General features: G+C 46.8%; 3 protein-coding genes across 3 annotated transcripts; 1 reads left to right on the forward strand and 2 right to left on the reverse strand.

Moving 5' to 3' along the window:
- Positions 1-11,427: 11,427 nt before the first annotated feature.
- Positions 11,428-13,569, forward strand: LOC109769564 (uncharacterized). Its single transcript, XM_020328296.4, has one exon. The coding sequence runs from the start codon at positions 11,480-11,482 to the stop codon at positions 13,307-13,309; it is 1,830 nt and encodes a 609-aa protein (XP_020183885.1). The 5' UTR covers positions 11,428-11,479; the 3' UTR covers positions 13,310-13,569.
- A 438-nt stretch (positions 13,570-14,007) lies between these two features.
- LOC109769565 (vacuolar iron transporter 1) lies at positions 14,008-16,247 on the reverse strand. Its single transcript, XM_020328297.4, has 4 exons — positions 15,883-16,247; positions 14,879-14,964; positions 14,663-14,777; positions 14,008-14,458 (listed from the first exon to the last, which is right to left on the reverse strand). The coding sequence occupies exons 1-4, from the start codon at positions 16,125-16,127 to the stop codon at positions 14,158-14,160; spliced, it is 747 nt and encodes a 248-aa protein (XP_020183886.1). The 5' UTR covers positions 16,128-16,247; the 3' UTR covers positions 14,008-14,157.
- Positions 16,248-16,587: 340 nt separating this feature from the next.
- Positions 16,588-19,900, reverse strand: LOC109769566 (anthranilate synthase beta subunit 1, chloroplastic). Its single transcript, XM_020328299.4, has 8 exons — positions 19,271-19,900; positions 19,001-19,176; positions 18,106-18,176; positions 17,953-17,990; positions 17,766-17,876; positions 17,581-17,680; positions 17,056-17,191; positions 16,588-16,962 (listed from the first exon to the last, which is right to left on the reverse strand). The coding sequence occupies exons 1-8, from the start codon at positions 19,542-19,544 to the stop codon at positions 16,852-16,854; spliced, it is 1,017 nt and encodes a 338-aa protein (XP_020183888.1). The 5' UTR covers positions 19,545-19,900; the 3' UTR covers positions 16,588-16,851.
- Positions 19,901-23,916: the final 4,016 nt, after the last annotated feature.

A 23,916-nucleotide genomic window follows, 5' to 3' on the forward strand; every position in this document is an offset into this window, starting at 1 on the left:
GTGAAGGTCATCATCGATGGAGGGAGTTGTCATAACTTGGCAAGTGAAGAACTTTGCTCCAAGCTCCAATTGGTCAAGATGAAGCACCCGCATCCCTACAAAGTTCAATGGCTAAGTAACTCCAGCACTATCCAAGTCGAGCATATGGTACAAGTTTCCTTCAAGATCGGAGCATACGAAGACACTTTGGAGTGTGATGTCGTTCCAATGTCTGTTTGCCACCTCCTTCTTGGACGGCCATGGCAATTTGACCGAGGCGTCATCCACAACGGGCATACAAATCACTATAGCTTCAAGATGAAAGGAAAGGAGTATGTGCTATGACCTATGTCTCCAAGTCAAGTGATCGCCGACAAGCAAGCCACCCATCATGGAGAGAATAGTGAGAGAGCGAACCACCCAAAAGAGAGTGAGCGCCACAAGCCCAAATTGAGTGCCTCAACGATGAGCGACAAGAAAAACCTAGTCCTATTTGCCACCAAAAGTGAGATGAGAGAAGTGTGTGAGAACCCATCAAGTGTCATGCACTATGTCCTTTTGTGCAAGGACGAGGCACCAAAAGCTAACACCTCTCACAATCTACCTTTAGTGTTATCTTCTTTATTGCAGGAATTCCAAGACGTATTCCCTGATGAGCTACCTCCGGGTCTACCTCCACTACGAGGCATCGAACACCGAATCGACCTCATCCCTGGAGCACCCCTTCCTAACAAGGCTCCCTACCGCGTCAACCCCGAGGAAACAAAGGAGATCCAACAGCAAGTACAACAACTCATCAACAATGGCCATGTACAAGAAAGTTTGAGCCCTTGTGCCGTACTGGTAATCCTTGTTCCCAAGAAATATGGTACATATCGCATGTGTTCTGATTATCGTCCTATCAATGCTATTACCGTGCATTATCTTTACCCCATTCCACACCTAGATGATATGCTAGATGAGCTTAGCGGAGCCACCATTTTCTCTAAGATTGATCTTAATAGTGGCTACTATCAAATACGCATCCAAGAAGATGATGAATGAAAAACCGCATTTAAGACCAAATTTGGCTTATATGAATGGCTAGTTATGCCAATGGGTTTATCCGAAGCACCCGGTACTTTCATGCGAGTCATGCATTTTGTTCTTCGACCCTATATTGGTGTATTTGTTGTGGTATACTTTGACAATATTCTTGTGTTTAGCAAATCCCTCAAAGATCATGTCACCCATCTTAGAACCGTGTTGCAAACCCTTAGGAAAGAGTGCCTTTATGCTAATATGGATAAATGCCTTTTTGGTGTTGATAAGCTTGTTTTCTTGGGTTTCGTTGTGTCTTCTAAGGGTGTTCATGTAGATGAATCTAAGATCAATGCTATTAAAACTTGGCCCCAACCAACCAACTTGCAACAAGTGCGTAGCTTCCTTGGTTTAGCCGCTTTCTACCGTAGATTTGTTAAGGATTTTAGCACCATTGCATCTCCTTTACATGCTTTGAGTAAGAAGAATGCACCCTTTGTTTGGGGACCATCTCAAGATAGCGCATTTAATGAGCTTAAGAATTTGCTTACTCATGCTCCCGTGCTTGCATTAGCCAACTTTGACAAACCCTTTGAAATTCATTGCGACGCTAGTGGTAATGGCATAGGAGGTGTGTTAACGCAAGAGAAGCACCCCATAACATACTTTAGTGAGAAACTTTCCGGAGCGCAACTCAATTATCCCATCTATGACAAAGAGATATATGCTTTAGTGCGAGTTTTGCGTGAATGGGAACATTATCTTCGCCCTCATGAATTTATCATGCATACCGATCATGAAACGCTTAAGTATCTTAAGGGTCAAACTAAGTTAAACAAGCGTCATTCTAAGTGGAGTGAGTTCATTGAGTCATTTCCTTATGTCATAAAATACATAAAAGGTAAGGAACATGTTGTGGTGGATGCCCTTTCCTGCATATGCATGCTTGTCAATAAACTTGAATTGAATGTCATTGGCTTTGAGCACATAAAATACTTGTATGCGCATGATCCTACTTTTGCTATTCCCTATGCCAAATGTTTGACGCATACATCTTGGGAACGCTATTACGTCAAAGATGATTATCTTATGAGAGCTAACAAACTATGCATTCCCGAGTCTCCTCTTCGTTTATTACTTTTGCAAGAATCTCATGGAGGAGGACTAATGGGACACTTTGGACGCGACAAGACATTCGCTACGCTCTCCAAGAACTATTTTTGGCCCAAGATGTTCTGCGACGTCTCACGCTTCACCAACCGATGTTCGACATGTCGCAAAGCTAAGTCCAAAGCTCAATCTCATGGTCTTTATATGCCCCTTCCAATTCCATACCACCCATGGCAAGATATTAGCATGGATTTTGTGCTTGGTTTGCCTAGAACTAGAAATGGAAAGGATTCCGTATTTGTTGTTGTGGACCGATTCTCTAAAATGGCACATTTCATACCATGCAACAAGTAGACGATGCTTCACATGTTGCAAATCTCTTTTGTAGGGAAATATTGCGTCTACATGGAGTGCCAAAGGCGATTGTCTCGGACCACGATGTCAAGTTCCTAAGCTACTTTTGGAAGACCTTATGCACCAAGCTCGGAATCAAGCTCTTGTTCTCTTCGGCATACCATCCACAAACCGACGGCCAAACGGAGGTGACCAACCGTACGCTCTCCACTCTCCTACGCGTGCTAATCAAGAAGAACATCAAGGAGTGGGAGGGTGCCTACCCATCGCGAGTACGCCTACAACCGCGCAAGACACTCGACTACTGGCAAGTCCCCTTTCGAGGTCGTCTACGGCTTCAACCCATTGTCCCCATTGGACATTCTTCCTCTACCACTCCAAGAGTGCACAAACATGGACGCGAGTGCCCGAGTCAACTACCTCAAGAAGATGCATGAAGATACAAGGCACACCATCGAGCGCCAAGTACAACGACTCGCGACCAAGCTCAACTCCAACAAGCAACCCATGATATTCAACATTGGAGATCTTGTGTGGCTACACCTTCGCAAGGACCGCTTCCCCAACGAACGCAAGTCCAAACTTCTACCATGAGCCGATGGACCCTTCAAGGTGCTTGAATGCTACAACAACAACGCCTACAAGATCAACATTCCACGCGACAAGTACTCCGTGAGCGGAATTTTCAACGTCAAAGATCTCTCCCCGTACCATGGTGATGAGGATTTCGATCCGAGGTCAGATCTTTCCCAAGGGAGGGGAGATGATGCGGAGCATCCCTTGGTTATCCCCATGGACGTACTATCGTCTCACCAAGTGCCAAGAGGACCCATGACACGAGCACGAGCTAGAGCTCTCGAGACCGAGGTGACTTCTTTCCTTAGTGATATCACATATGATCCACTCGAGACATGGCTACTACCTAAGTCTGAAATGTTGTGCATGATTAGGTACCAAGAGGACCCTCCCGAAGATGCACGTGAAGACGAACAAGCCGACAATTTCATGGATGAAGAGAACCAACGGAAGGAGTCAAGAACAGCTTCCAGGACCCGGACATCCGGCCATGACCCCGGACATCCGGCCCCTGGAGCATCTGCCACAGCCGCAGCCCAGCCGAAGCTACAGGGCCCGAACATCCGGCCCAGGCCCCGGACATCCGGCCCGCCAGCCCGGACATCCGACCCCCACCTGAAAATCCGACACCCATCACAGAATGCACCTGAAGCCGAACCACTTCAGCCCGGACATCCGGCTCTTCTCGAGCTGCTGGACATCCGACCCCAACGCCCGGACATCCGGACAAGCTCCGTTCAGAGAACAGAAGAGAAGCCCCCGTTAGCCCGGACATCCGGCCCCAGCCCCGGACATCCGGCTCCTCACGAAGGCCTGGACATCCGGCCCGACGCCCGGACATCTGGCCCCAACTGTCTGCACACAGTAAAGGGCTGAGGCCCATGTACCCCTTCGCCCACCTAGACTATATATACTCCTCCTCCTCCCTCTTTCTAGGGTTAGCGTTGTGATAGCTCATATGTGAGATAGAGCTTCTCTCATCCATCCGAATCTGCTCCTCCGAGAGAGACCGTGCCTCTACGGAGAAGATTCACTTGGATTCAAGACCCCTAACGGAAAGAACTCAATACCTCCTCACGGAGAAGAACCGGTTACCCTATGTATCGTCCCTTGTTGATCGTGGATCGTGTATCTCTTTGTGTTTCGAGGATCTAGCATATGTGTGACCTAATCTTGTTGGTTTGAGTGTTTCTTTCGTGTTTTCCCACGTGATTTCTGTTGGGGAACGTAGTAATTTAAAAAAATTCCTACGCACACACAAGATCATGGTGATGCATAGCAATGAGAGGGGAGAGTGTGTCCACGTACCCTCGTAGACCGAAAGCGGAAGCGTTAGCACAACGCGGTTGATGTAGTCGTACGTCTTCACGATCCACCGATCAAGTACCGAACGCACGGCACCTCCGAGTTCAGCACACGTTCAACTCGATGATGTCCCTCGAACTCCGATCCAGCCGAGCTTTGAGGGAGAGTTCCGTCAGCACGACGGCGTGGTGACGATGATGATGTTCTACCGACGCAGGGCTTCGCCTAAGCACCGCTACGATGTTATCGAGGTGGATTGTGGTGGAGGGGGGCACCGCACACGGCTAAGAGATCCAAGGGATCAATTGTTGTGTCTCTAGGGGTGCCTCCCTCCCTGTATATAAAGGAGTGGAGGAGGGGGAGGGGGCCGGCCACCCTTGGCGTGCCCCATGAGGAGTCCTACTCCCACCGGGAGTAGGACTCCCCCCCTTCCATGTTGGAGTAGGAGAGGAGAGGGAAGGAGAGAGAGGGGGAAAGGAAAGGGGGGGCGCCGCCCCCCTCCTTGTCCAATTCGGACTTGGGGGGGAGGGGCGCGCAGCTGCCCCTTGGCCGCCTCTCCTCTTCCACCACTTGGGCCCATGAGGCCCAATAACCTCCGGGGGTTCCGGTAACCCCCCGGTACTCCGGTATATATCCGATAACCCCCGGAACCATTCCGGTGTCCGAATATAGTCGTCCAATATATCAATCTTCATGTCTCGACCATTTTGAGACTCCTCGTCATGTCCGTGATCACATCCGGGACTCCGAACTACCTTCGGTACATCAAAACACATAAACTCATAATATAACCGTCATCGAACTTTAAGCGTGCGGACCCTATGGGTTCGAGAACTGTGTAGACATGATCGAGACACGTCTCTGGTCAATAACCAATAGCGGAACCTGGATGCTCATATTGACTCCCACATATTCTACGAAGATCTTTATCGGTCAAACTGCATACAACATACGATGTTTCCTTTGTCATCGGTATGTTACTTGCCCGAGATTCGATCGTCGGTATCTCAATACCTAGTTCAATCTCATTACCGGCAAGTCTCTTCACTCATTCCGTAATACATCATCCCGCAACTAACTCATTAGTTGCAATTCTTGCAAGGCTTATAGTGATGTGCATTACCGAGTGGGCCCAGAGATACCTCTCCGACAATCGGAGTGACAAATCCTAATCTCGAAATACGCCAACCCAACAAGTACCTTCGAAGACACCTGTAGAGCACCTTTATAATCACCCAGTTACGTTGTGATGTTTGGTAGCACACAAAGTGTTCCTCTGGTAAACGGGAGTTGCATAATCTCATAGTCATAGGAACATGTATAAGTCATGAAGAAAGCAATAGCAACATACTAAACGATCAAGTGCTAAGCTAACGGAATGGGTCAAGTCAATCACATCATTCTCCTAATGATGTGATTCCGTTAATCAAATGACAACTCATGTCTATGGTTAGGAAACATAACCATCTTTGATTAACGAGCTAGTCAAGTAGAGGCATACTAGTGACACTCTGTTTGTCTATGTATTCACACATGTATTATGTTTCCGGTTAATACAATTCTAGCATGAATAATAAACATTTATCATGATATAAAGAAATAAATAATAACTTTATTGTTGCCTCTAGGGCATATTTCCTTTAATTTCCCCTCGTGTTCTTCGCGGGATCCGCTCCTTTCGTGAAAGATCGGCCATCTAGGGTTCCACCCTACATCAATAAGGCTCCTGCCAATTGCTGATAACTTTTACAAAACATGATCATCTCATACAATAACGTATATCACATCATGTCTTGACCATATCACATCACAACATGCCCTGCAAAAACAAGTTAGACGTCCTCTACTTTATTGTTGCAAGTTTTACGTGGCTGTTACGGGCTTCTAGTAAGAACCATTCTTACCTACGCATCAAAACCACAACGATGTTTCATCAAGTTTGCTGTTTTAACCTTCAACAAGGATCGGCCGTAGTCAAATTCGATTCAACTAAAGTTGGAGAAACAGACACCCGCCAGCCACCTTTATGCAAAACTAGTTGCATGTCTGTCGGTGGAACCGGTCTCATGAACGTGGTCATGTAAGGTTGGTCCGGGCCGCTTCATCCAACAATACCGCCGAATCAAAATAAGGCATTGGTGGTAAGCAGTATGACTATCACCGCCAACAACTCTGTGTTCTACTCGTGCATATCATCTACGCATAGACCTGGCTCTGATACCACTATTGGGAAATGTAGCATACAATTTCAAAAAAAATCCTACGCTCACGCAAGATCTATCTAGGAGATGCATAGCAACAAGAGGGGGAGAGTGTGTCCATGTACCCTTGTAGACTGAAAACGGAAGCGTTTGTTAACGCGGTTGATGTAGTCGAACTTCTTCTCGTTCCGACCGATCAAGTACCGAACGTACGGCACCTCCGAGTTCTGCACACGTTCAGCTCGATGATGTCCATCGAACTCTTGATCCAACAAAGTGTCGAGGGAGAGTTCCATCAGCATGACGGCGTGGTGACGGTGATGGTGAAGTGATCCGCGCAGGGCTTCGCCTAAGCACTACGTGAATATGACCGAAGGCGTAAACTGTGGAGGGGGGCACCGCACACGGCTAACAATGTTTGATGTGTGTTCTAGCAGTGCCCCCCCCCCCTCATATATATAGGTTGGAGGGGAGGAGAGGCAGCCAAGGGGGTGCCCCAAGTAGGAGGAATCCTACTTGGGCACCCCCCAATTCGGCCTCCCCCCTTTCCTATTCCTATTCGGAGTAGGAAGGGAAGAGGAGGAAGGGGAATCCTATTCCCTTTTTCCTTTCCTCCTTCCCCTTTCCTTCTCCAATTTGGCCAGCCCATATGGGGGGCGCACCAGTCCCTTTGTGGCTGGTGTGTTTCCCCTCTTGGCCCATAAGGCCCATATCTTTTGCCGGGGGTGCCCATAACCCCTTCCAGTGACCCGATAAGTACCCAGTACCCCCGGAACACTTCTGGTGTGCAAATACTATCGTCATATATATGAATCTTTACCTCTAGACCATTTTGAGACTCCTCGTCATGTCCGTGATCTCATCCGGGGACCCCGAACAACATTCGGTCACCAGATCACATAACTCATATAATACAAAATCGTCATCGAACGTTAAGCGTGTGGACCCTACGGGTTCGAGAACTATGTAGGCATGACCGAGACACCTCTCCGGTCAATAACCAATAGCGAAACCTGGATGCTCATATTGGTTCCCACATATTCTACGAAGATCTTTATCGGTCGTACCGTAATGACAACATACGTTATTCCCTTTGTCATCGGTATGTTACTTGCCCGAGATTCGATCGTCGGTATCTTCATACCTAGTTCAATCTCGTTACCGGCAAGTCTCTTTACTCGTTCCGTAATGCATCATCCTGCAACTAACTCATTAGTCACTTTGCTTGCAAGGCTTCTATTATGTGCATTACCGAGAGGGCCCTGAGATACCTCTCCGATACTCAGAGTGACAAATTCTAATCTCGGTCTATGCCAACCCAACAAACACCTTCGGAGATACCTATAGAGCATATTTATAATCACCCAGTTATGTTGTGACGTTTGATAGCACACAAGGCATTCCTTCGGTATCCGGGAGTTGCATAATCTCATAGTCAAAGGAATATGTATTTGACATGAACAAAGCAATAGCAATAAAACTGAACGATCAATATGCTATGCTAACGGATGGGTCTTGTCCATCACATCATTCTCCTAATGATGTGATCTCGTTCATCAAATGACCACACATGTCTATGGTTAGGAAACTTAACCATCTTTGATTAACGAGCTAGTCTAGTAGAGGCTTACTAGGGACACGGTGTTTTGTCTATGTATCCACACATGTATCAAGTTTCTGGTTAATACAATTCTAGCATGAATAATAAACATTTATCATGATATAAGGAAATATAAAATGACAACTTTATTATTGCCTCTAGTGCATATTTCCTTCAACAATTTCTCCAGAATTGTTGGTGACATGGCTAGACTTTTAATTGTAGTGAAGTGTAGCCTAATACCTTTGTTTCTCAACTAAGGGGCAAGTTACCACTTACTATATTTTCTTGTACTTGAAGGCCTAGCAACTATTGTCTAGCAATAGTTAATTGGAGTAGCACATATTGAGGGTTTTGATCACTTCAGAAAACATGTGTCATCATTGCTTCAAAGTGAACACCTTCAAGAAAGGATGATACATGCGCCGCCATATCAGATCCATCGATCTAAACTCACATAGTGGATTTTTCATTATAAAGCCTCAGTGTTCAACACAACTGTTGCAGCCAATCGCAATCCCAACCAAATTCTGAATATTCTGCGACTGGGGATCATCATGGTCGTGACATGTCCATGGACTACGAAAACTTTGCACCCATGGTTCGCTAAAAAGGTTGTTGGTGTGACGACAAACTAGTTTTAACTACAGGACCGAGTGATGCAACCCCACACGAGAGAATGAGTAAAGGTTGATTAGGTCGTTGTGCTTTCTCGTGATCTTGATTTGTAAAATTACTTTTTATAACATTGTGTTTATTAATAGAATTACAATATTAAAATTCAAAATATGTTCACCGTCAAATGTAAATGCTCATGTATATCAAACAAACTATCCATGCGTGTCAAATAAAAGTTCATGGAATTACCAAATATTGTTCTCACAATAAATGTTCATGCATGAAAAAAAAATTGACACAACTTTCAGACATCGTTCTGACCCGACCCTCTAAAATATATTATGTTGTATATGTACTTCAAGAAAAAAAGTTCAAGTAAGTGTTTGAAGTTTTAAAAATATTCTTTCCCCAAACAAGATTTATTACTATGTGAATGATTTATTGCTTGACCAACATAAATATGTAGTAACAGCTGTAATATTGACTCAAACGGGAACAAGCAGCTCCTTTGCCTGCCACGTCGGCGATGCGAGGGGGTGGGTACCCCAAGTCCATGTTGTAGTAGTGTAGTTAGGTCTCTTAGTTAATAGAGTTTCTTTCCCTGGTGGCTACGCTATGGTGGCGAAGACGGCATCACATGGATCAAAAGTAACTTTCCCTACTCATGGTCCCCCTCGTCGGCGGCGTAGAGGAGGAGGAGGGATCGTATCTTCTAAATTGGTAGATATGATTGTGTCTTCGTGTTATGCAGGTAACGCTTTTAAGGCATCTTCCAACATACTAGACGGTGGCATTTTGTATCTTGGTCCAATTTCATCGACATCGGCGAGCTTGTGATGTTAGGTCTCGCCGGATCTGGCTGGCTGAATCTAAGGTGGTGATCCAATCCTCTTCACCATGGCCTTCTTTAGGACAGTGATATGCTTCTCGGATCGTTGTCAGGAGGAGGTCTTCTATCCAACCGGCGATTTCTCAGCCGCTGCATTGTAACAACGTTTTCCTGGTTTCGATGGCGTTCGAGAAGTCAAAAGGCGGGATCAAGCTTCGTTTATAGTGCCCGCTGGTGCGTGTAGGAGAAGACGGTGTCCATTTCCCCAAAAAGATGTGTATAATATTTTATTTATGTACAGTAAAAGCGGTGTCCTGAGTCTAGATAGGTGATGATGGTAGAGGCGTCTAGATCGAGTCTACACACTTCGGTGAAAAAATTTATGGCAATGTCGACGCGCTTGCGTCGTGTCCTTGTTGAAAGTGGTGGCTCGAAGTTCGTTTTTGGGAATGGGAATCTCGAGCTCGACATCCGGTCAGACTCGTCGTCATCGACACACATGCGATGATTTCTTCTTGAAAGCTTTGCTCAAAAGCTATGTATTTTCTCTTTTGTTTTTGTCTTCTGCCACTGGGTTAACGCTAATTTTTTTTAAATAATACATTTTTTATATTAAATTTCAGAAATATTACGCCGTCATTATATTTTTTAAAAATATTACCCAATTGGCCTACTGCTGACCGATTGGATCCAGTCGGCCTACTGCTGGCCGATTGGACCCCAGTCGGCCCACTACTGGCCGATCGGCCCCAGTCGGCCCACTGCTAGCCGATTGGCACCCAGTCTGCTTCCTCTGGGCCGATAGGTGCATGCACCCATTTATCTGTTGAATAGGTATTTGAATAATGTTGAAGAAGTATTTGAAAAAAAATGTTGATCATGCATATAAAAATGTTGATCAAGCATTTTAAAAAATATTGAACAAGTATTTTAAAGATGTTGAACAAATATTTGAAAACTGTTGAATAGGTATTTGAAAAATATTAAAGAATCATTTAAAAAAATGTTGATCATGTATATAAAAATGTTAATCAAGCATTTGCAAAAAATGTTGAACAAGTATTTGAAAAAATATTAACATTTAGTTAATATTTGTTGAACACTGAGGCTTTATAATGAAAAATTCACTATGTGAGTTTAGATCGATGGATCTGATATGGCGGCGCATGTATCATCCTTTCTTGAAGGTGTTCACTTTGAAGCAATGATGACACATGTTTTCTGAAGTGATCAAAACCCTCAATATGTGCTACTCCAATTAACTATTGCTAGACAATAGTTGCTAGGCCTTCAAGTACAAGAAAATATAGTAAGGGGTAACTTGCCCCTTAGTTGAGAAACAGAGGTATTAGGCTACACTTCACTACAATTAAAAGTCTAGCCATCTATTCAGCAGATAGATGGGTGCATGCATCTGTCGGCCTAGAGAAAATAGACTGGGTGCCAATCGGCTAGTAGTGGGCCGATTGGGGCCAATCGGCCGGCAGTGGGCCGACTGGAGGCCATCAGCAGTAGGCCAACTGGGTAATATTAAAAAAAAATACGGTGTAATATTTCTGAAATTTAATATAAAAATGTATTATTTACAAAATATTAGCTGGGTTAACGGCAGTCTCGGGAGGTGCTGACGCGAGGTATTCGGCTTCAGGTGTGTTTGCTTTGTACCTTTGAACTTTGCACTGACAATATGGTTGTGTGCGCTGAGGCCGGGGGTTGCTCCACTTTTCCGAATAAAAAACAGAAAGAAAAAAACAGTAAGATTGATCGACTGTTCCCTAAAAAAAAGTTTGATCGACCGAGCCGTCCCCATCTTTCTAACTTGGCGGGCTCGAAGCTCACTAGCCACGGAGGCTCATTCTCTCCGACCCCACCCCACCGCTCGCAAACATGCGGAGAGCCCTCCGCCACCGCCCGCGCCTCCAGCCCCCCGCTCAAACACCGCCGGCGCCGACCTCCCCTCTCCCATGGTACGCCGCACCGCGGGCGCCGCCATCGCATTCGCCGTCCACGACCGAGGCCGACCCCCTGATCGTCGCCGCCTCCGAAGTCGCGCTCACTTTGCCAGTCCACCCCGCCCCGCTCCCGGCCACGGCGCCGGCGCCGCTCCTGCGCCTCCTCCCCGCCTTCACCTCCGCCCACTTCCTCTCAATCCTCCGCTCCAACCCCCTCTCCCTCCCGCCGCTCCCGCTCCTCTCCCTCTTCCGCCTACTTCTTCTCGCTTCCCCTCCCGGCCTCTTCCGCCACACGCCCTCCTCCTTCCTCTCCATGTCCCACCTCCTCCTCCTCCACCGCCTCCCGGACCTCGCTCGCCCGCTCCTCCGCCTCCTAGTCTCCCGACTCGGCCGCTCCTCTCCGCCGCGCCTCCTCCCACTCCTCGTCCCCGCTGCCTCCCCCGGAGACCCCGCCCCTCTCGTCTCCGAACTCGCTGCGGCGTACGCCGACGAGGGCCTCCTCGCCGACGCCTGCTCCCTCGTCCTCCTCGCCCTCCGCGGCGGCACCCGCCTACCGCCGCCCGTGTGTTTCGGCCTCATGAGCCGGCTCCCCACTACCCCCGAAGCATACGCTTTCTACCTGCAGCTGCTTGACGCCGGCATGACCCCGGAGGTCAGGCAGTTCAACGTGCTGATGCGAGATTTTGTGAGACTTGGAGACCTTGCGAGTGCGCGCAAGGTGTTCGACGAAATGCGAACCAGGGGCGTGCAGCCGACTGTGGTCAGCTTCAACACCTTGATTTCAGGCATGTGCCGAGCGCGCGATCTGGACGGTGTAGACGGGCTGTACAAGGGAATGGCGCAGATGGGTATCACACCTGATGCCTACACTTACAGTGCTCTGATAAAGGGTTTGTCCAGTTCAGGGAGGATGGAGGATGCAACAATGATGTTTGGTGAAATGCGCGAGAGAGGCGTGAAACCCAATGCCATTGTGTTCACAACATTGATCGATGCGCATTGCAAGGATGGGGATGTGAAGGCTGGAATGGACTTGTACCAGGACATGAGGGCAAGGGGTGTGATGCCAGATTTGGTGGCATACAATGCACTGGTGAATGGGCTTTGTCGGGCGAGAAATTTTGAGGCTGCCGAATGCATTGTGGAAGAGATGAGGGGTACAGGTCTGAAGCCAGATAAGATGACTTACACCACACTCATCGATGGTTCCTGCAAGGACGGCAAGCTAGACACAGCGATGGATATTAAGCAGAAAATGGCGGAAGAAGAGGTTGCGTTGGATGAGGTGACATATACGGCACTCATCTCCGGGCTGAGCAAGGCAGGACGGCCAGTCGATGCCGAGAGGGTCCTTGTTGAGATGATGGAAGCTGGTTTGGAGCCTGACAACACGACCTACACAATGGTGATTGACGCCTTCTGTAGGAAAGGCGACGTGAAGACAGGCTTTAAACTACTGAAGGAGATGCAGAACAAGGGTCGAAAACCAGGAGTTGTGACATACAACGTGATTATGAGTGGCCTCTGCAAGCTGGGGCAGCTGAAGAATGCCGACATGCTTCTGAATGCAATGCTCAATATAGGGGTGTCCCCAGATGATATCACATACAACATTCTCTTGGATGGGCAGTGCAAGCATGGAAAAGTTACTGATTCTGAAGAGCTGAAAAGTGCAAACGGAATGGTGCCAGATTTTGGCGTTTATACTTCACTGATCAGCGAACTTGTCAAGAAGAAACCAGCCAAGAGCTACCACGATAGATAAGGTTTCTGGGTAAAGACATCTTATGAGTACTTCCTTACCAGTAGAGAACCATCGGTCTCCGAGAACCGAGATAGAAAAATGCAATATGATTAGGCTCTGCAAGTTTAGGCAGACAAATATTGCTATCCACTCCTCGATGGGGGATGCTACTTCGCAGCGTAGCATGGGGAAAGCCTACATGCTAGATGGTCTTTTGGTTTTGTAATTTTACTTATCTGATTAGTAAATAAATAAGATGGTGACAGTTGTTTACTTGAAAATTGAATTCTGAGACGCCTTGAGCAATTTTTTTAGCAGTATTGGTTGCTTATAGGGTTCAAATGATTCTCCTTGCTCAGGCAACTCTACTCTCTCAGGCTGGGTTGATAGTTGAAAAACCTGAAATCATCGTAAGGCATATTCTATGAATTTTTTTTTATCAATATTCTATGATTATGTTCTAGCTCATGGCTTCTTCTATTTAAACCTAGTTGTGGTAGAACAGTAACTTCCATAAGTTTACCCATAGAGTCCCAGTCTGCATAAAAACGTGTGCTTGATATGGTCAGTTATGTTGGTTCAGTCCAAGATGGACTTTTGCGCTAATTTCACTTTACTTGACATCTCATCTCAGTTCAGCTTACATGGAGCTAGTACGCAAGTATTTTATCCTCGCAACAATTATTCATGACTACATGTAAGGTAAGAGCTCTACTCCATTTTTAGATAAAGGAGGAACAGACTAGCTTCATCTGCAACTGATTGCAATGTAATACTGTATAATGCTTTGTTCAAAGAAGCAAATTCACATCTGTTCTGAATTCATTGCAGGCTAGTGAAAAGTTTGGATACAAGTGCACCCCATAAGATTATCTAGCTTGCACAGCCTTCGCCATCCCGTATGCCGCAGCAGAAGCAACAGCACCGATAATAGTAGTCTGGACAGCGCTAAGGAACGGGCGGTTCCCAGTAAACCGACCCTTGATGTAGCCAAAGAAAAGGAGCGCGAGCAGCGTTACTCCAACTGATGTGAGCATGGCGTCCTGGACCGTGGAGATGAACATGTAGGGCAGGAGAGGGACCAATCCGCCGATGATATAAGATAGCGCTATTGTTAAAGCACTCTGCAAGGCTCTTCTAGGATCCGGCTTCTCCAATCCGAGCTCAAACCTGAATACATTGCCCCGGTTAGTAAAGCAATCATGCCTATCACACGCAATATGCTCTTGTTAATTGTTGCAGTTGCTTTGTTTTCTTGACAACTCTGTGTCAGTATCTACATTTTCAGTCTTGACAGTTCTGTGGCAGTATCTACATTTTCAGTATAGTACAATCAGAAACAATACATAGTGTCAGTAGCTGCTTGTCATATACCTCATCATGAACTCGAGCCAAGCCTGCGGGTTCCTCCGGAGGCCCTCCACAACGGGGCCATACTCATGCGGTTCGAGCCCGTACTCTGCCATGATATCCCCAATCTCAGCAGCCTCTGAATGATCATTAAACAAGTCAAAATACCAACGGTCAGGCTGCAAGTTACAGACACACTGGGGGAATCTGGTAACTTGTTATCCAGTTATGTCCATGTACCGGTGTCTGGGACGGCAATGATCTCGTCCTGCTCCCTCTTCATCTCCCGCTTGTAGTGATCTGCCTCGCTCTGGGCAGCCAGGTACCTACCCACATGGCACAGTGGCGGATCAGAAAATTCACAATCATGCATTCGTGGGCACTTTTTGAATTGTAAACAATGTGATCTTGTCTTTCTCCACAGTTTAAAGTGACAAGCATTATTCTCCACTGCCATTTGTGGGCACTTTTTGAATTGAAAAGTCGTGATGTTAACATAAAGTGTGCTGAAATAGCACGTCGAAGAGGGCCACATGTCCGCGCACTTGTCTATCTCATGGGCTAACTTTTCTCCAATAAGTTTTGTGGTCGACATGAGGGTAATTTGCAAGTTGCAGTTGAGGCTAAAGTAACGAACAGACGGCTAGACAGCGATGCGTGTGTGCAATGCAATCTGCAGAAGAATGAGCAGGCGTTCACGATGTAACAAAGCAAGATTCAGCAGGTACACCTGTGCCATGGTGAATACATGCAGTCATGACTAAATTGATCTAGCTTCATAACATACAACAGTAGCTAGGATGTGCATAACTACAACTGTAGATTCACTATAAGCAGTACTGCATTCTACTCCATTACAGTTGGACATAATTCTGACACCAGGAGCAAGAACAATTCTCGCTTGCTAGCTTAATCTAGTGTTGATATCAATATATCTATACCCAATCACTCATACAGATACAGAGAGGCAGGGTACATGCATGATGCATCTCCCTAATCTCTCTCGCGATAGTAAGAACTGCGATAAACGAAGGGGCAGAGTGCCAGAGTCCATGTGTCTCTGCAAATGCTGACACGCGTCTGTACTACGCGCGATCTGTACTACTCTGTTAGTTACCCGTTAAGTCGTCAGACACGCGTGTTGACAAAACAATCCGCATCTGTATTGTAACCTCGGTTACTTCGCTAGATGAGCGGCGCGTGATTGAGAAGCAAAGCAGAGGACGGGAGGGATCGGAAGTTACCCTCCGAGGCCCATGGAGATCGCCCCGGCGGCGACCTCGGCGAGGCCGGCGGTGAGGACGAGCGATGACGGCGCGCTGGCGCCGGAGAGGCCCGCGGCGAGGGCGAAGGGCACGGTGAGGCCGTCGGACACGCCCATGATGACGTCGCGCACCACCTCCCCGGCCGTGAAGTGCCGCTCCCGGTGGCTCGGCGGGCCCTTCTCCAGCATGGGCTGCCGGCCGTCGCCGTGGCCGTGGCCGTCCATCGCCGCCGCCGCCCCCGCTCGCGAGGGCAACAGACAGAATTGAGCCGACAAGCGAGAGAGGCAGACAGGTGGAAGGGAACGGGGGCTGGAGGTATGGTGCGTTGGACTCCCCGTCTCGTCCTATCTGAATCGCTATTTATAGAGGCGGTGGTTTTACTCTGGGAAAAAAAGGGAGGTGGTTTTAGTCGGCATAGCTGGGAAGGCCCAGTAGCTGTGGTCTGGGCTCTTGTGTCTACTGGGCCTTCGCTCATTGGCTTAATAATGGGCCGAGCTGTCAGGTCGGTCCACTATTAGCTAGGAGTTGGAACTTCTCAAAAAAAAAGCTAGGAGTTGGAAAGGCTTTTCTCGAAAACAAAAAGAGAGTTGGGAAAGGCATAAACCGGAACAGAGAACAAATAGCGAACATTCTGAACTCTGAAGTTTGAAGCATTGTGCCAGAAGGCATGGAACCAGTAAAAAATTGCAAACAACTTCAGTTTCCACCGATTTATTATTTGAGAAAGAGCACCACGACGCACATAATTGACCAAATGAAGTTCATACGGGATCTCGATCCACGATGATATATTACAATGAACCAAACTAATGGCAACGGAAAGCTCTTTTTCCCTTATTCCCTTCCTCTGAATCTGTTTGCCTTTTAGGCCCCATCCTGCCTGCCTGCCTGATCTGATCTCTCAACAATAGTCTCTACTTCCTCTAACTGCTCTGCTTCCTGAATGCTCTACTTCCCCTCGGAGGTCTGCTTCTCAAACTCCTCGACGTATCTCGCAAAGTTGAGGATGATTCTCTTGCCTTCAGGGGTGATGATACTCTCTGGGTGGAACTGGACCCCCTGGAAGAGTTACAGCATACCAGTTAGCACTCTCGCGAGAGCGATAAGAGAATTGTGCCTAAGCGACACATAATGTGTGGGGTTGAGAAATACCTGGATATGCGTGTACTTCTTGTGGCGAGCAGCCATGACTAGTCCATCTTCAGTCCATGCCGTGACTTCCAGTTCATCGTGTGGGAAGCTTTCCTCCTCAATGACCAAGCTATGATATCTTGCGGCGGTAAAAGGGCTGTTCATCAAAGTGAGGATCATGTCAAATCAGAAGCTCAATTTGGACAAGTGCCAGACTGAACAAGGAAACAAACAGAATTGTTTTCCGTGGTTGAAAAAAAAGCTACCTCCATACTAGCATACTATCATCAATACTAATTGAATATGTTAAAAATTCGACTCGCCATTGAATGGCACATGCTACAAAATTTCTCAAGACAAACGTAAGTGCGTGCTCTAAACAGGTAAGTACAATAGAGCTCGAAAGCACTCCTGGTTATCATAAAAACAGAAGCAAAGACAACATGTGTGCAGTTCAATGTTCACAATAGCAGTGTCAGTCAACTGTTATGTAATGTAAGCTAGAACCGACAATCCATGGTTTACTTAATGGTTGAGAAATCATACTTTGACAAGCCCTCGAATATGGACTTTCCTAGAACTTCGTCATAGTAAACTGGAGAGCTTTTTCCATGCATCACACCAGAAGGAACGCGGATAATCTTCCCTGTATATTCATATAGGAGAAAAAACATCAGCAAGACTGAATAACAGATCATGGAAAACCATGTGTCCATAGAGATAAATCTAACCTCCAAATGCCTCTCCAATGCACTGCAGACCCATGCAAACTCCGAATATTGGGATGGTTGGCCCAAGTTCCAGAACAGTCTGCAATGATATACCTGAATCTTGCGGTTCACCTAAAGAAGAAATATGAATGTTATTCGTAAGGTCAGAAACTTTAAACTGTTCTGAGATTCGGTAAGAGACACTAACCAGGCCCTGGAGAAATAAGTATTCCTCGTGGTTTCATCCTACATAAGATTAAAGAAAGGAACATCATCAACAAAGTTGTAATATGGTATAACCCCTTTAGTTGGACCAGAATGAAACTAAATTACAATTGAAGTGGTGCTCAGAGAACTATACCTCTTTACCTCCTCTATGGTAAGTTCATCATTACGGTACACCTCAAAATTTAATCCAAGCTCCCCCATATACTGCATCAAACACTCAATTTCAGCAAGACGTGTTTTCTCATAGCATGTGTTCACGTCATATTAAAATAAAGGTGCGAAAAATAGATTTAACCGTCTCATAAGTACGTGCATCTGAAACAGACACCAAACCTAACCAAATAATGCATTCTTGATTCTAATTTGGATCTTTCAGACAAGGAATGCTTCTTAGAAGGTCATATTTTAAATGGAAAATCTTTGAGAATAGATTTCAGAGGATCCAACTTTGTACTTCTAATTAAAAAACATTCTTGCGACTTTGGTTGCCAAATGTTATCCTCTGTTGTTAGGATTTATTAGAACAACTGGGCATTAACAGCATGTTTAGCAGATTCGTGTTAATTCTCAAATGTAGAAAAATGCTTAGCAGATTCATGTTGCTTCTCAAATGTAGAAATACATTTGTGTAACACTTCTAAAAGAACATTGTGATAAAACATCACATAAGGTTAAAATAGCAAGATAAATTCTTGTACCAGACCATATATAATTCTGAATCCCTAAAACAACATTCCATGCTACGAAAAGTATACTTGAGGGCAGTGGAAACTTGTTCTGCCTTTTTAAATGGAAAAACTACTTTTGACTGGAAAATATGGCCTGACTCAACCGAGAATGCGACTTCCGCTCGAACCAGTTTGCACGGCAAAAAAGGAAAAACACGGGAGGAAAAACTCTATGAACATTGAAACGTCCGGATCAACCCACCAAGTGACTCATCTATGCCGGCAAAGATATGGCATACACAGACCGACCAGAAGCAGCCGGAATGCAAATAGGCCAGGAGCATGTGAAACCATGTATACCTGGCACAGGTTGTAGGTAAAGCTATCATAGTTGTCGATGACGATGATGGGCTGCTTCACCGCGGCCGGGGTTCCGTCACGGTCGGCCACCGGCGCCGCGGCGGCCGTCTCGGCGGCGACAACCACCGGCGTGACCGCCCTCCTGCCCCTGAGGGCCAACCCACCGCTCTCAGGATCTGCGAGGGCAAAGGCCAATCGATCTGAGATTCGGCAGATCCGGCAGAAAACAACAGAGGCATGTATAGAACCAGGGGCATGAGCGGTTCGTACGGAGGGTGGCCGGAAGGCGCGCGAAGCCGGCGACGGGGGACGTCGCCCGAGCGCGCAACGTAGTGCAGGCGGCCGCCGGTGAAGAGGCGGCGGCGAGGTGGGAGCAGGCCATGCCGGCGAGGAGGGTTCCGAGGCGCGCGGCTTGCTGGGTTTTTGTCCGTGGCGGGGTAGGGGTCAGGAACGCGGAACGGAACGGGAGAAAGCGAGCTGCGCGCTTGCAGTTATATATACAGTAGAAGGGAGGGATTTCGGATTGGATTAGGACGACATCCATTTTCTTCAGCGCGCGCAGTAAGAAATGGAAAGAGATTCAGTCGTGCTTAGTTATGCACGTAAAACTCTACGGGCCCTACTAACGCCGTGCGTCCGCCGGCCGGCGACGTGGTCAGAATCTCACTCGTGCCCGGCGCCTGCCATGGCACGAGGAAGGCGTTGCTTCTGCCGTTTCCGTGTGTAATAAAAAGCACTGAACGCACGCACAGCACATGGTCTCGCACTAGGAAACGTCGCTGCCGATCCCCGGGGGCCTCAACCGGGGTGGAGGACGCCGGTCCTGCTCCGCCGCGGGGGCGAAGCGGGTGGGTGGGTAGGTGGGGAGGCGGCTGGTGATGTGGTCCAATGTTGGAATTCAGAATTTTCAGAACGGATCGGTCAGATCTTGGCCTCAGTTGTTCCTTACATTTCATCCATCTCTAGTGGGGCTCACATGTATACAGGAACCAGAACGAACATCAGATGCTAGGCGAAAGCATGGCCGGAAGGCATTGTTACTCGTGTGGCAAATTTTAGCCTAGGAGAAAACTACACGTGATCCAAATGCAGCACTGTGCGACCTACCTGTGTCTATTATCGCCGGAGCTACGGTCAGTGAGGCATCTCTCCCTCCTCTACTGATTGTCTCGAAATAAACAGTAAATCGCCGATCTACATGTGGGGATTCTCTCCACCTCCCCCCGCTCAACGATTTCCTAAATAAAATACTCACTAGCGGGGAATCTCTCGAATTCGTGACAAATAATAATAAATCGAAAGTCTCCGTCGCATCAGTATAGTTACTGGTACTACCAAATTATTATTATTTTAGTAAACATAGACAAAGGGCATTTTACATCTAACGTTTATCAAGAAAATCAGCGAGCAACATAAACCAAGGACGACAACAGAAGACAACGTGTAAAATGTACAACTACATCAAAAACTATATTAGCAGGTTTTCCTTCACTTTTACGTTGCTCGTCGAAGCTTGAAATGTACACTGAGCGTGCAGTGACCAAAAAGGAAACCTGTAAACGTACTCACCGTGCAAGCTTTTGAAGACCTAAATAACAACTCACTAACAATGATATCAAATATCCCGTAAAAAAAATAATGATATCAAGTAGCACATCAACTAAGACAGCACCCCATGCAGCGTAGGTTTGCTATCCTTCATCACCAATTCAAAGGGCTATAGAAATCGAATCTTGCTCCCGAACACTTTTTTTTAAGAGGCCAAAGTAACCGCGTCAATAACCAACCAACTGATTTTTTTTTATACACACACCAACAGTCAAAATTTAAATAGAACCAACATGTCTACCAACACCTACTTCGAAACAAGTTTTCGCACCGCTCTATATTAATAAATCTGCACATCCAATGATACAATGTTTTGAAAAAATTCAGAAGCTAATCAAACGAAAACATGACAAAACTAGCAGAGAGCACCAAAAGCACACTAGGACGCACTAATAAGGGTGTGTTTGGTAGGGTGTATGAAGGGTGCATGAGCCCAAGAGTTCCCTTCTCGGCCCACTTTTGGATGTTTGGTAGAGTGTATGAAGGGTGTATGAGTCCACGCTAGCTTAGCACAAATACACTAGAAGCATGCATGAAGAGAGCATGCATGAAGAGGGGTGTTGAGTTGAGCATGCATGAAGAGGGAACAACTATGTTGGGACGAGAACGCAACCAAACACACCCTAAATGCCTCCAATGAGACACCGAGAGGAAGCACATGAGACCCGTCGACACATTCGAGGAACACACCCCACTCATCGGTAACGCCCCCAAGAGGGTTACGACATGAAGCCATCATCATCGTCGTGTCAACCGAGGCCGAGTGTCAGTGGGTAAGGTAGGGACCAAGGTGGCGTCCCAAGAGGATCACAAGTTCACAACACCCACATGCATTTGTCGCCACCGGCATTGAGGCACATAGCTTCCACTCGGCCCTACCCCCTCACCGCATCGTGCAAGCAGACCACTAGCCCCTTCACGAGGAGGACCTCACCACGACGGAACCGAGGGCACCAGATCGAAATCAGGGCTTGGTCGCCGAAGGCGGCGGCATGATAACACACCACAACGCACATCGCCACCCCACATGATCGAAGCACACCAACAACACCAGGCACCATGCTACTGGCCAAAGAGCCAATCCGTGTTACACACCAAAGAGCCAATCTGTGTAGCCCACCATCCGGAACCACCCGCCCCAACATTCTTGGCCTCGAGGCCGCCCCCTACCACGCTTACAACACCGACCACGACACAAAGAGGACGGAAAGGCCAAACACATTCTCGTCCTTGGACAACTCCTCGCCTCACGCTCACCCCAAGCGGCGAACCCCACCCTATCAGACACCAACGGCCAATTGCAACGACAATCATCGAGATCCAAATTGAGCCCCACCCAGCGGAAGCCCAAACTACCGCTCGCACCACCGTCCCACCTTTGGACAAAGGGTGGGCCCCTCGGCAGCATAGGCCATCACAAGGAGGATGGGGGAGGGACCATGGCCCATCTGGCGACGGATCCACCCGAGGCAGCAACCAGATCTAGATAAACGTTAGTAGGGTTTTATAAGTTCCCAAAAATGATTTTGAAACATCAAATATTCCAATGAGCCATATAAATATTTTCCAATAATATTATGGTGAAGTCATATTAGCTCCTCTCATTTTTATTATAAGATAAGAAAACCATTGGACATATTTCAAATGGCCTCAAAATTCCAAATATTAAAAACTATTGTTCATAGGAAATCATCTACCCTATGTTGGAATATTAGGGAAGTTCATGATTAATTCCAGTAAATAATTCATGACTAGAAGAGATACTAGCATGCAATAATCTAGCAAACTAGAAGAACAACAAGACATGCATAACAGCAGCAAACACGTAACAATAGTTGTAGAAACAGACATGAACAGAGGATGTTGGACGTACTGATCGTTAGCTATTATGGGTGCGACAGTGTTGATGACGATGTTGGCGACGATCTGCTGCTGACGGCGATGAATACGACGATGAGTAGCACCGCCCGACTTGGACGGAAGACGACCCGTGATGACGAATTTAAGCAGTCGCGCACAACGCTTCCCAAAAACCTAATTCATCCTCTCCCGGTGCAGGATCGTAAAGACGAACGGTTCCGGAGACCTGCTCTCCCACGCGCCGATGCACGCCGGTGTTTGGGATGGAGTAGACTACGATGGCGGCGCAAGTTGTGAGATGAGGCAAAACCCTAGGTGTTTTTTCGGTGTGTCTCTGGCCGCAGCCGGTAGCTGTATATATATTAGGACCAGAGGCGGTATTGTGTCGCGACCACAATCCCAAACCGACTCGGTTTCTAATTTGTATACTTACCGGACAAGAAATCAAAAACTTGTCTGCCAAGACATAAAAATAAAACGGCAAAAGGAAGCTGCGCTCTAGCTCAGCCTTGTTGAACTTCTTCTTGAAGGTAGTAGTCTTGGTAGGCTTGTTGAAAACAGGTTTGTTCTTCCCTTTGTTCTTGTTCTGTGGGTACCTCTGCACCATGTTAGCAGAGGCTGAACCTCACCTCCTTTTTCAGTGGTATCTTTAGCCCGAGCTTTTTCTTCAACATCAAGAGATGCAATCAGATTTTCAACTGATATCTCCTATCTCTTATGCTTCAGAGTTGTGGCGAAATTCCTCCATGAAGGAGGCAACTTTGCAATCATGCACCCAGCCACGAATTTGTCGGGTAGAACACATTTAAGGAGTTCAAGTTCCTTCACAATGCACTGTATCTCATGAGCTTGTTCAACCACAGAACGGTTATTCACCATCTTGTAGTCATGAAAACTCTCCATGATGTACAGTTCACTGCCTGCATCTGTTGCACCGAATTTTGCATTCAGTGCATCCCACAAAATTTTTCCGTCGTTTATGTGCATGTACACATCACACAGACGGTCAGCAAGAACACTCAGAATGCATCCCACAAACATAGTATTGGCTTCCTGGAATTTTCTCCGATCTTCGTCGGTCATTCCCTCTGGAGCACCAACACTAGCGTGGAAAACTTTCAGAGCAGTAAGCCAGAGCGTGATCTTCACCTGCCACCTCTTAAAGTGCACACCGGTAAACTTATCCGGCCTCAGTGCATCAGCAAATCCAGCCATAGTTAACTCAGGAAATTGCCTATAATTAGGTTTTTGGATTGTTGGAATATTAGGGAAGTTCATGATTAATTCCAGTAAATAATTCATGACTAGAAGAGATAATAGCATGCAATAATCTAGCAAACTAGAAGAACAGCAAGACATGCATAACAGCAGCAAACACGTAACAATAGCTGTAGAAACAGACATGAACAGAGGATGTTGGACGTACTGATCGTTAGCTATTATGGGTG

Source organism: Aegilops tauschii, chromosome 2, assembly GCF_002575655.3.
Source record: "Aegilops tauschii subsp. strangulata cultivar AL8/78 chromosome 2, Aet v6.0, whole genome shotgun sequence".
In the NCBI taxonomy this organism is placed as follows: Eukaryota; Viridiplantae; Streptophyta; class Magnoliopsida; order Poales; family Poaceae; genus Aegilops; species Aegilops tauschii.

Coding starts and splice junctions, on each gene's coding strand:
- LOC109769566 (XM_020328299.4), bottom strand. CDS start 19,544: ATGGATGTCGTCCTAATCCAATCCGAAATCCCTCCCTTCTACTGTATA. Junction 17,877..17,952: donor ACTTATTTCTCCAGGGCCTG/GTTAGTGTCTCT, acceptor TTTCTTCTTTAG/GTGAACCGCAAGATTCAGGT. Junction 17,192..17,580: donor ATATTCGAGGGCTTGTCAAA/GTATGATTTCTC, acceptor TTTGATGAACAG/CCCTTTTACCGCCGCAAGAT.
- LOC109769565 (XM_020328297.4), bottom strand. CDS start 16,127: ATGGACGGCCACGGCCACGGCGACGGCCGGCAGCCCATGCTGGAGAAG. Junction 14,778..14,878: donor CATTGCCGTCCCAGACACCG/GTACATGGACAT, acceptor ATGATCATTCAG/AGGCTGCTGAGATTGGGGAT. Junction 14,459..14,662: donor TGGCTCGAGTTCATGATGAG/GTATATGACAAG, acceptor CAATGTATTCAG/GTTTGAGCTCGGATTGGAGA.
- LOC109769564 (XM_020328296.4), top strand. CDS start 11,480: ATGCGGAGAGCCCTCCGCCACCGCCCGCGCCTCCAGCCCCCCGCTCAA.